The sequence below is a fragment of the Urocitellus parryii genome, chromosome X (assembly GCF_045843805.1).
Source record: "Urocitellus parryii isolate mUroPar1 chromosome X, mUroPar1.hap1, whole genome shotgun sequence".
Taxonomy (NCBI): domain Eukaryota; kingdom Metazoa; phylum Chordata; class Mammalia; order Rodentia; family Sciuridae; genus Urocitellus; species Urocitellus parryii.
This window is the reverse complement of record NC_135547.1, coordinates 127,109,618-127,122,494: the sequence shown is the minus strand read 5'-3', so window position 1 is coordinate 127,122,494 and position 12,877 is coordinate 127,109,618. Positions and strand designations below refer to the sequence as shown.

The window sequence follows — 12,877 nt, the reverse complement described above, 5'->3', positions numbered from 1 at the left end:
CCACCTCGGGAAAGGGAATGTATAATTGCTGTTCTTACTCACAAATGATTGCATCTCATTTTCTACATTGTTTTATCAGACTTTATCAAGGACTTTGGGATTGCTACTTCTCTATGGTTAGTGACATGACTCACAGTGTGTTTCACAACTCTCTGAACTGCACTATTATCAACAGTGGTCGGGTTTTTTTCTCTGCAAAGTGCACATATCAACGGGCATTTATGTCAAACTCTCCCCTCCAAAGCAAAGGGTCGACAGAGGCCAAGTGTGTTTCCTCGATATAACCAGAATAACAAAAGGGACCCAAAGTGACGATTCAAATATCCACTGGCAATGTCTGTGAACTTTTGAATCTGACTCAGGTCACGCCACGTAGTTACAAGTCCTTGGAGGGTCGCTTGATTCATCGCCTTGCGAAACAGTGCAAATGTACCTGTTAACGACACATCACTGTCTCATAACACACGATTCTTTGCAAGGAAAGAGGTCCCTGTCACACGCCACCCTGCCTCATGCACTTCCCCATCCCCAAATTCCTTGCAAAATCTCAGATCCACTCCAGAGCAAAAGAGGACTGGCCCAGGATCAGCAGCGTCCAGAGTCTCTGCCTGCTGATATCTTCTTCTCTAATTGACTAAGTGCATCTGAACGTTGCCATCAGCAACCGTGGTGACTCCAGCTTCCGCGGAACATTCCAGACCACAGGAAATGCAAGAGTTAAAGGGATTCTAGTGCAACATTCTCTCTGGATGGATGAAGACATGGGGTCTTGGGAATTGAAAAAAAATAAAAACATGCAAAAATATCATCGAGTCAAAGATGACTTAATTAAAATACACTTTTCTTGGAGACAGGCATCCTGTGTAATAAATCCTTATTTTCCCAGTTCCGAGGACTCCGGTTACTGAAAAAGGGCCATCCTTTTCATCAGCTCATAAACTGAACTCGGGGTGTGGGGATACGTTCGTGCACCTACAATTCCCAACCAAGGCTCCTCACTTTCTGCTTCTGCAAGATAAGGACCCGGGAGCACTGGGAGGCCAGGTAAGCACGTCCACTGTGGTCCCTACCAAGCTGGCCTCTGCTGTCTCCTGGCCTCACCTTCATGCAAGACCACCTTCCTTAGAAAGCATCTGTAGGAAGATGTTATTCATTGCTTCAGATGAAAATGAGGTAGGTGACCAAAGCACACTCCAGCCAGGCGCAGTGCCGCATGCCTATAATCCCAGTGGCTCTGGAGGCTGAGGCAGGAGGATCGCGAGGTCAAAGCCAGCCTCAGCCAAAGCAAGGCTCCAAGCAACTCAGGGAGACCCTGTCTCTCAATAAAATGCAAAATAGGGCTGGGGATGGGGCTCAGGGTCAAATGCCCCTGAGTTCGATCCCTGGTACTAAAACAAACCCCACATATTCCAAAGGCACTCTCAAATCACCCTATTATTTTTCAAAATAGATGCTTGACAGCTGTAGGTCTTGACAGCTGCAATCTGTCCTTCGAGAAAGAAGCTGTTCCCGCGGGGCACATTACCGCCTGTTATCTGGCATGCTGACCCGCAGAGGTTAAGGATCAATCTTAAGTTATCAAGTTAATTACTCACAAGAGCAGCCAGAAAGAATAGAGAACTGGAATCTACTGTGAATATGGTTATCACCCTTTCTAAAAGTTCTGGTTGAAAATACTTCAAATGCCCCATAAATGGAAACTGTTATTTCCACTTCAAAATATGAACATTTTCATTCAAGATATGAACCTATTTTGAAATACGCTCATAAATCTTAGATGCACCTATTTTCATGGTTGAAAAAGACCCACCCCCTCAATATGCACAAAAAGTGTGTAGGGCTGGGGGTTGAATTGAGTTTTTTTGCAGAGGGAAAAGTCTCAGCAGGAGAAAGTATTGCAAGAAATAAACATTTTCCCCCTTGCACATGACTTGGCCCCGTGCTGGATTTTTGTCACATTGTTGTCTTGTGATGTACGCTCTCTCGTTATTCTCATTTACATGTGATTCACTGGGGACTGCAGACTAATTCATCATGCTAAATTGGAGCACCTCGCAGTCTGTAACCCTCACACACACACACACACCCGACTTTTGTGACAGTCTAACTCATTCATCACAATTCCGGGTTCCTTTGGTACAAACTTCAAAAAGATACCATGTTTTAATGAGGGAATCACTGGAGAAAACATGATGAATCAAGTGTGTGCGAGAGGAAGAAAAGAACAACAGCCCCAAGAAAAAGCTTTGCAGTGCAGAAAATCTCCATCCCGAGACAATCGTGCGAGACCCGCGGTGCCCTAAGCACCCAGCATCCGGGAAGTCGGGTGTGTTCTGGAAAGAGAACCAGATGACCTGGAGTCCAATGAGTTCTGCTCCTTGTCCAATGCCTATCCAGACTTTTGTGCTTCATCTTAAAATTCTACCTCAGCTCTCCCACGTAGCATATGGCAAGAAGAGATCTCTAAGGAAGGAGATGCATAGCAAAGATACCTGGATTCCATGTTCCGTCTGTAGAACCAAGCGCTTGCAGGTCCACCTAGAAGGTAGCTTGCTCACTTGGAGATTAGATGAGCTTTTTATTGTTATGCACGTGTTTATTGGCTCTCAGAGAAGAGTGTGAGGCTCCGAGGATCCGGAGCTACGCACACTACTCATTTATTTGAACCCAGGGATCTTTAGTAGCAGGTGCTCATTCTGGAGATAACACACAAGATTGTGACTTCTTCACCTCTGGCGCCCCAGCACTCAGCAAAGCACCAGGCACAGCACAGCTACTTGGAGTGATTGACAGTTGTGGGGATGTTTGTTGTAGAGTGGAAGCTGGACCCATACGGTCGTGTGCTGCATGAAGACCTTTCATCAACCCACGAGGCACGCTTGCGGTCGATTCTGGTTTCTGTGTTGACATGTCTACCCTTGAGCACTATTTTAGAGTTTACTCCCTCCAGTCATTTAAAAAAGAATTTGCCGGGAAGCTATGTGCTGTGTCATGCCGGCAGCAGCCCCACATGGCTCTTATTCACCAGGTCACCCGACTGCACCAGGAAGCCATAGAGTGATTGACATGTGTCATTCACGCTTGCACAGGGACACTCTGTGGTGCTCACTCGATGCCCACACAGCCTCAGGATGCCAGGCACGCTGCTCACGGTCTGCGTTGCCCAGGTCGCAGACTGCACCTCACAGTGTGGGATGATCAGGGAGGAGAATATGCAGAAATGGAACTCGACTGTAACTTCCCAGAAGGGTTCAAAGCAGAAATCTTTTTATTATTATTATTATTATTTTCCAAAAATTCAGAGTAACAAATAGAGTTTGTGAACCTATTCTTGTTGGAAACAGGTTCGACATACAACTCCAATCCACGTCTCCTGGGGGAAATAACGAGAGGTTAAAATGCAGCTGGAGGTCTGTCCTCATGTGCGACTCCTAAATATTTGCTTTTCTATGGTGATGGTTCACCGGTGGATATGTGCTGCCTAGATGGTTTTTTTTAAATTTCTTTGCAGCTGTGAGGATGTTAGCTCATAACATTCGATACAAAAGTTTGGAAACAACAACAGCAAAAAATGTTCTCTATGTTGTTCGGATTCTGCTCCAGTGCTGGGGGCGGCGGGGGGCGGGGAGGTGCATCTTTCCAGATGTGGGTCATGTCTGGAGAGAAGAGCAATTGTTTGGTGATTGCTTTCAGCCAAACATAAAATAACGATAAGAAAGCAGGTGGGCTTCAATCCCCAGTATCAAGAACAAACAAAAAAATAAGCAAGAAGAGAACTTGTGGGGCACCTATTTTAGGTTTTCAAGTTCTGGTTCTGAATCACTGACCTCCCTAGGCCTTCCTGGCTCAGAGGCCATTGAAAAGAACCACAGTGGACACAGCATTTCCACTGCCCCCCGCCCCACCGTGTTCTTCTCTGAAAGCAATCAGTCATTCTGCAGAAGCTTGGCATTCTCATCGGGAGCAGACAGGAGGGCCAGCCGCCAGTTTACGCCAGTTTGTAACTTTGCCTCTATTTAGAGCATGCATACAGCAGGCATACAAACATGCATAGTGCGTCAGGTGTGCAACTCTGCAGGAACAGTATTTGAAAAGAGCACTCTGCCTCCCAGTGACGTAGGCACTCAGAGACGGGCTCAGACCCTTGTGCAGGTCTAGAAACGGTCTTTTCCAACGATGCATTATTAAAGAAGCAAACCAGAGCTGATGAAGTTCCACGCCATGAGCCATTTGCAGTAACCTAACAGGTCCACGGTGACGAGGAGAAATCATCTTTCAGGGGGAGTCTTTGTGTGGGTTTGCATGGGGACTTTCTCAGCTCCCCCCACCCCCGAATCTTGTTTTAGAGAAGCTCTCAGTGATGTCCCAGGCAAGCATGCAATGCATAGCTTTATCTTCAGACAAAAGCCTCGTTTGCACTCGGGGGAGAGAGCACCACCCAAACCCACGGTGGTGGGTTCCATTATTAATACATTAGGATAATTGGGGAAGGATAAAAGTGTGACCTCGAAGACACACACAAAAAAAAGAAAAATAAAAAAGGGGAGAAAAATCTCCAAATTCCCTAAGTTAGATGAATCCCCATCATCCGTCTTGTCCTGGCGCTGGCGGGATTAACGACGTTCTTTGGAAGCTGATGGATGACTTTGCAAAATTAATGCTTCTCGTTTCATGAAGGGACCTCTCCATTTTATGTTTTCATTTCTGGACGTCGGGAATGGCCACTTTTCTGGATTATCACCAGAAATGACAAAAGTTCCTATTTTGAACAAAAATAGTAGAAGGTAAATGAAGTACTTTCGGTATTTTTTTTTTCTTCTATTTCCTTTTGTCCATCCTTTGGATAGGGATGTGGCCTCTCGGATTCCCCTGAAGACGGGTTTTTTAAGTCTTTCCCCAAAGACTCCCATCTTCACATTTGGTTTTCCTGCAAACTCGATTGCTTTGGATTCCCCTTTGTTCCGAATTTCTCCTTCCCCGTCTTTCCGTATCTTACAGGAATGATGCAAAGACTCCCTTGGTGTCAAGACGCCGCTGCCCAAAGCCAAACAGAAGGAAAGAGAACAAACAGGAGAGACTCTTGGGGCGCTGCAAATAGTTGTCCCATACACACAAGACACTACTGCCACTTACAAACGCTCCCAGAACGTCCCAGCAGAATAGCGATCGCAGCCAAGAACCAGAGAATGTCGAAGAGACCCAGACCCCAGGTATTCCCGGACGACCTGACCCTTCTCTGTGATGCCAAGGGTCCGGTTTAGTGGTGCGTTTCTGCTAGGAGCTCAGTGAACCGCTGCTAATTGGTCAGACAAGTGAAAATCCGGGTGGATCTATAGGAAGCAAATTTACAAAGGGGCAAAAAATACTCTTTGTCTGAGAAATGTGAATTTGCATGATCTTTGGTCAATGAATACACCAATTTAAGAGGCGATGGGTAGCGCTATCGGCTGTCCCTCTGCCGTTGAAGGTGATGGTCTTGGGGACAGGATGCACAACCAGCGTGCTGGGTGCTTGTAACCTAGGAGACCCGCAAGGATGCTGTGGTTTGCCAGGGTCTCGTTCCTTGGAAGGATTTGGTGGGTATGTGCACAGGGACGGTGTTCATGGGCTGATATTTTTTAAGACTCTTTCTATCCTAAAAGCAAACTTCTAACCATCCAGGGCCACCTCACGGTCATGCAGCCCAGGAGCTCCAAGAAAAACAGAGAGAAGGGAGCAGGACTTTCCCTGGCAACTCTGACCCTGGGCAGATGACCCGGGCCATCCTCACCACCTTCTCTCACCACCAACACGCTGAGAAGCGGGGTCACTGAGGATAAATAGCTGGGAGTTTGACAAGGTGGCCTTGAGCTTCTGCTGGGACGCTTTGATGTTCTCACTTGCAGACCTTCAGTTTTCTTCTCTGTAAAAGAAAACGCACACGGGGTGCCTCCGAGCTGTCACGAAGGTCAAGTGGATATTTACCATGAAACCACGACGTTGCTGTGGGCTCAAGCACCACCAAACCACATCCCAGCCCTTTTTATTTGTTATTCTGCGACTGAGTCTTGCTAAAGCTGCTTAGGGCCTCGCTAAGTTGCTGAGGCTGGCCTTGAACGTGTGATCCTCCTGCCTCAGCCTCCTGAGATTGACATTATCTACATACCAACAAATCTTAGCCCTCATGCAGTGCCTCGAGAACAGTCTCACTTTGAAATTCATGGGATGCCTGGACAGGATGCAATCAATGGGTCTTGTGTTTTACGAAAGAGCAACACAGAAAATGAGCCGACCGCCAACACGGCCTTCCTGTTCCCTTCTGTGCAACTGATGGGCTACCAGGAAGAAGCAGGTGTAGAAGGAAGCTTGTTGGTAAAACCAAAGTCGGCTGATGCTGAACCACTCCATCAACCTTGCATCTGTTTCCCCAGACCTTCTGGACAGTTCTGTGGCTAAGGATGCCCTCGCCCACTCTAACCTACCCGCCAATCACACTCTCTGAAATCTCTCGTGGATGGTGTGGACTTTGTACCCGTCGCTCAATTCTGGGCAATGACGTCCATATATAGTGGGCTCCAGATTTGGGATCTTTTTGCTGAAATCTCTTGGAGATAGGAACCGATTCAAACAACACTAAAGGTCCCGAATGTCAACCTCTTTATGTGCAGGTTTTAAAATCTGAATACGACCCCAAGGTCTTCTTTAAAGGTGGAATGACAAGTCAGAGAGTCGTGAAACCTGGGTTATATATGGACGACGATGCTCTAAGAGCACATTCTTCAATCGATCATTTCTATATAATCGATTTTGGAAAACACAGAAGTGTTGAGTTGGACCAGGCAGGCGGCACTAGTCTGCAGGGAGGGATGCTAAATTCTCTGTCTGTTAAAGACCCAGGTGCTAAAGACTTGATCCCAAGGTACTGCCACTGGGTGGTGGTGAACGGTGAAAGAGGTGGGGCTTGGGGAGAGGTCTTAGGTGATTGGGGGTGTGCTCTCAAAGAGGATCATGGGACCTGGCTGCTCCCTCTTCCCTTCTCATTTACTTCTTGTCCATGAGGAGAGCAGATTTTCTCTGCCACATAGACTTACCACAGGCCCATGGATGATGGACCAGAACCTCAGAAACTAAGCCAAAGTGAATCTTTGCTCTTTACGAGTTACTCTCTCAGGTAATGTGTTCTAGTAACTGAAAACTGACCGGCGCAGTGGGTGTCTTAGGTCTAGCTTCCTAGAAGCAGAGTTTGGAATAGGGCTTCTCTGGCAGGGGATCTATTCAGGGGAAAGAGGGGAGGAAGCAGAAGTCAGTGGAGGAGGCTCGGTAGAGACCCAGACTCCACTGGAGACCAGCGAGAGCCAGCTCCCACGCAGTGCCTGGGAGCACAGATTCTACTGCAGACTTGATTGCAATGGGGGCTCCCCTTGTACCCCCGAAATGATGGCAGTGATGCGGCCTCCTAAAGGGGGCAGACTGCCTCTGCTTGCTGGCAAGGTGGCGCCCACCCACCAAAGGTGAGTCTCCTAAAGGGAACAGCCGTTAGCTACGAACAGAAATGGGGAGGTCAGCAACTCCATCTCCTGGACCAGGAACTGGTGTCTACGAACAAGTTCCCAGTATTTCCCAAAGTCCAACAGAAACCGCCCACTTTCCCAAGACGACGGGGCAGACAGCCAGCACAGGGTGAATGAGGGTTTTATAAATCAACTCTGGTCCCGGGGCGGGGGGACCTCGTCGTGCTGCCATGAAGTCTGGGACATGTCTCCCAAACCCTACGGTTTCACACTCACTCCCTCAACCATACCACAAAGGCTCATCCTGAAATCTGGGGAATTGCTTTGAATATGGAGAGAAACCTTCAGATTTGTCACTAAGGTAGCCCCCCTACTTTTGGTACTAGGGATTGATTTCAGGGTCTCACTAAGTTGCAGAGGCTGGCCTCCAACTTGTCATCCTCCTGCCTCAGCCTCCTGAGTTGCTGCAATGATAGGCATGTACCATGGCTCCAGGAAAACGGGGGTGTTTGTTTGTTGGCTGGCTTGCTTGTTTTTTGTTTGGTTTCGGTTTGAGCGCTGGGTTTCAAATACAGGGCTTCACATGGGCTAGGCACATGCTCTATCGCTGAGTCACTTTTAAAAGTGGAAATACTTTCATTACAACATTAACTTTTTAAAACAATCTGTTTGTTTCGGTACTGGGAATTAAACCCAGGGATGCTTTGCCACGGCTATACCCCCAGCCCTTTTTTAATTTTTAATTTTGAAACAAGTTCTCCTGGCCTCACCCTTATGATCCTCCTGCCTCAGCCTCCGGAGTCACTGGAATGATAGGTGTGTAGCCCTGGGCCCAGTGACAACATTAACTTTGTGATTCAGGCCCCAAGTGCGCACATGCTGCATGTATTATGTCACATTTAATCAAATATATAAAGCCGTATAATGGATATGCCACCAAAGAAATGAACAAGTCAATAAGCATATTGTCTACTATTTTTTAAGATGTTCCATTACAGTCAAAATAAGGTGGACTTTTAAGTCAGTACAAGGACAAACATGTATTAAAAACATGATGATTTACACCAGGCATGGTGGTGGCGTACCCCTGAGATCCCAGCCACTTGGGAGGCTGAGGCAGGAGGATTGCAAGTTCAAGGCTGTCCTCGGCAAATTAGCAAGGCCCTGTACTCAGTAGTAAAGCACCCCTGGGTTCAATCCCCAGTAGCCCCCCTGCTCGGATGTTGTCCTATGGAAACTCTTAATAATTGTTTTCTTTGAATGCATGTGTTGCTCGTGAGTTTGTGATGTACGCACTGGTGGCTTGAAGCCTCCCATCACCTGTCATATTCTCCTGTCCCCTCCCCTGTCCAGGGCAAGTCCTCCCTGTGAATTCCAACATCCCCTGGCATCCCCGGGCCCCGCCGGTCTCCTTTTTCCTGTGACCGTTCCTGCTGTGCCTGCTGCAGGGACCGGGTATGGTGCAGGCGCAGGGAGGGCCAGGGCTGGGTGCGCAGGCTGCATACTGTCCCACGGTACAGTAGGGTCTCTCCCCAGTTCAGGTTGGTAACAAAACTCAGCAGGGACAAGGTGCTTGCCCACCTGACCCTGACCCAGGCAGCTCGAAAATCCAGTAGGTAGCTTGGCTAACACACTTGGGGTGGCCCGTCTGCTGAGGGCAAGGGCATTTGGTCATAGGAAGGGGAGGTGGCCATTTCCTGCCAGGCCAGAGGACAATGCATGGACACAGCAGCTGGCAGAGAGGAGTCCAAGCCAGCACCATATCTTTGCATACAAGTGTGTGCCCAAGTCCCCACGCAACCCTCCTGCAGGCTCTGCTTCCTCCTCCCAACCTTTCCGTCTTGCTTGTCTTTCTGGCCATCGCAAGGCTCCCCCCAGGGGTGAGTCTGGACATGCAAATTCTGCACCTCTGGTGATTGGGCACACAGGTGACAGGCCCTGACATTGGCATGTAGAATCGCTACCGCACAATATAAAGATGCACAGGGCACTTCCCACCCATCCTTTAACTTGTAAATGTCTCTTGGCTGCGAGCCACTGTCTATAAAAATTCTCTACCCTGATGTGTGCAGGTTGAGCTCATCCCAGCCCCAGCCTGGCAGTGCTCACACTGGGGACTCCCCACGCCTGGCTGTCATCCAGGTTCAAAGCAAGTCTTTTTCCACCTTTTAAAAAAAGGAAGCTTTGCACCATCCCCGGAAATCATGGGAGCAAGTACCTGCTCATGAAAGGGCTTTCTGCACGGGGCTCACTTCTGGGAGGTGACAAGTCACAGGCATGGGACCTTCCTAAGACTTCGAGGGGCTCACCCTTCCCACCCATTAATAAATACCCCATGCAGGGTCGTGCCTGGTGCATGGACACAGGATGACCGGTCCACTGTCCTTCCTGGGGGTTTTGGTTTTAAAGGTAGGGGTGGTGGGGGAGGGGGCCCGGGAAGCTGGGCCACCTTTCCAAATCTTGGGAAGACTGACTGCCTGCCATTTAAACAAATCCGCTAGGTGTTCCTAGGGTAGGGTTAAAACCTCCACCAATGGCTTTGCAATTAATTACAAAAATCCCCAGCAGTTATTAAGTCCTAACTGAGTAATTTGCAGCTTATTTTACCCCCAGCTAATTAAAATGTAATTGGGATTGTCTGGCAACGGGTACTCTGTCAGCAGTTTTTCTTGGGAAGAGAAATCAAGCCAAGAGACCACAAGAAAACCCTTTTCACGGGACTTGGCTTCATCGAAACCGCTTCTGTAGCCGCTGCAACTGTAAAACAAATAAATTACGGCGACTGACAATTCAGTAAAAAAGATGGAGGGGGGAAAAAAACCAGCTACTCTTCCTCCCTGGGAATGGACTGCTCCTTTTTTGTTCCATGATGCCTTCTTGTTGAAACAATAGCGTGGTATCTTCTCAGGAGAGTGACTTTCAGGGTTGGCCCGAGTGGTTTGGAACCAGGTGCCTGGGGAGCAGGTGCCCTCCCTGTAATTTCACCTGCTTCTGGGTGCGCTGGGTGCTAGGGTTTCTTCCCCCCCCCCAACCTGGGGACCCAGGAGGAGCGTCTCCAAGTCTCTGGACATTGCTTCTCTGACTTAGAATGAACAGAAGTGCACACTCCACGAACTGCACGGGTGGATTGGGCCCCCGCAGATGCCAACTTTGAGCTCTCTTGAGCACAACAGTCAGGAAGGACATCCCAGGTCTACGGAAGGTCACCCCCACACCCCACCATCGGCTGCCCCAAACCCCCTCTCTTTGGAGTCACCCCTCTTTCAGGGTTGGAGGGGCGGGCGCACACTGCAAGAGCAGAGCGCTCTGCTTCCAATCCCTGCCCTCAGTTGGGAAACCGCAGTCGGTGTCTGCCCTCCGCCTTTGTCCCTGGGGCTAGAAGTTGGGAGCCTGGAACAGGTGGGCAGCTAAAGGTAGAGGCGAGGAGGAGAGGGAGAGACGAGAAACAGGGCGTGTGAGAGGACGGTTCCAGAGCTCAGCTCCGCAGGGAGAGGCGAGTCCCGGAGCCGCGCGCCCACGCGCACCGGGAAATGCTGCGCAGGTCCTGCGGGGTCCTAGGCACAGTGCAGGGTCCCCTCAACAGCCACCGGCGGCGCCGACAGTGCCTACACACACACACACACACACACACACACACACACAGAGTCCTCCACCCTCCAGGTGGAAGAATCTCCAGGTGGATACTCTGACCCCCGGATTCGTCCCGGAGCATCCAAACGCGGCCCTGCTAAGTTCCCCATTCTCTGAAACTAGTCCCCAGCAAGACCTAGAACCTCTGGAGGTCCCAAAGGCGCAGCCACGGTACACCCGGTACTCTCACCCCGGGGCACTCGGCCTGGCCCGGTTGCCCACCCTGGGCGCAGGAAGGGAAGGCAGCGGCGAGCTCTGCGCCCGCGGGGCTTTAACGCCCGGAGTTGAGCGCCGAACCCAGTGTCCGCCCGCGGGCACCTGCGGCAGCGGGGCGCGGCCCGGGGACTCGTTCTGGGCGGGCAGCTCCCGGGGCTCCGAAGCCACCCGGAGTCTGCTGGAGTCGCCACCCCGCCCGAGTGGGCGCGCGCGTGCAAGTCCTGGGAAACCAGCAGATCCACACACCCACACTCGGAACCCACAAAACTGCTCACTCACACACACACACACACACACACACGCACACACACCAAGGAAATGGCCCCTCGTTCTCCACCTGGGAGAGGCCGGTCCGAGCTCCCGGGTGCACAGACCCGCTCCGGAGCTGCGCGACAACTTTGCGCGCCCACCCTGGGGGGCGCGCGCCCCGGTGCGTCCCCAGCCGCCGCGCGCACCGCGGGGAGGACCCCCGGGGAGGGCGAGGGGCCCCCGGTACCTGGAAGTGCTGGACCGAGGCGGAGATGCGCGTGATCTGGAGGCTGAGGCAGCGGGAGGCGCAGCGGGCGCCCTGGACGCTCCCGGGGGACAGCGACTCGTCCAGCCGCCGCGCGGCCGCGGCCCCGGGGCTCGGCGCCAGGCCGCCCCCGCAGGCCGCCAGCCAGAGGCAGAGGGTCAGGGCGGCGCCGGGCGCCCCGGGCTCCATGGCTGCGGGTCGCGGGCGCCGGGCGCTGGCCGTGGCTCCCCGCTCCGCGCCGGGGACCTCGCGGCCGCCGCCAGCCGCCGGGAAAGTTCAATCCTCCAACTCCAGCCCCCGCCCGCCCGCCCGCCCTCCACGCGACCGCCCTGCCGTCCCCCGCGGGGGGCGGGGTGAGGGTGACAGGCCGCCGCGCCATTGGCTGCGAGCGGAGTGAGTGACAGGGAGGCCGCGCCCGGGGCCCGGGGGCAGGTCTGGGGGTCCCCCCTGAAGGGGGCGCCCCCGGGAGGGCCACGCCGAGCGCTTCCCGGTGCTGCGGGGTCTGGGCGTGGTGGGTCCCCCATGCAGGGACCTCCACAGTGCGCAGGGACACCTTCCGGACCCCCTCTCTCCCCAGCAGCAGGACAAACAGAGGCAGGTGGGAGCTGGCCAGGGCGTGGAAGGGGGGGTCTCCCTTTGGGAGCAGGGAAGGGTCGCCTGGGGGCCTCAGAAGTGCCCAGGAGGGGTGACAGATCGCCCGGGTGGAGACTTTGCTCTTGGTCCAGCAGAGGTCAATACCCCTGTGCCCAAATAGTGGAGGTCAGAGGAGGGAGCCCACACGGGGTGCAGGGGGTGTCTGTCACACTCCCTGTGAGCGAGTTAGGCAAAGCAGGATTCCTCAACTCCCCTCCTCATGTGTTGGCCCAGAGCTTCCCAGGCTTGGAAGCTGCTGCCCCCATCGTGGGTGACCTCTTCTGGGGCTCTTTGGCCTCAGGACTTCTCTCTCTGTCCCCGGCCAGGACCTGGCCAAAGCCTGCGGACACAGGCCCTGATCACCCACAACCTGTCACAAAGCTGGAACCTTCTC

The 12,877-nt window shown here is 52.0% G+C and overlaps 1 protein-coding gene across 1 annotated transcript in view; it reads right to left on the bottom strand.

Annotated features, from left to right (window-relative positions):
- Positions 1-12,039, bottom strand: part of Anos1 (anosmin 1) — a 135,048-nt gene extending 123,009 nt beyond the window's left edge. The window contains exon 1 of the mRNA XM_077793991.1: positions 11,833-12,039. Coding sequence (XP_077650117.1) covers positions 11,833-12,039 — 207 coding nt within the window. The remainder of the gene's footprint in view (positions 1-11,832) is intronic.
- Positions 12,040-12,877: the final 838 nt, after the last annotated feature.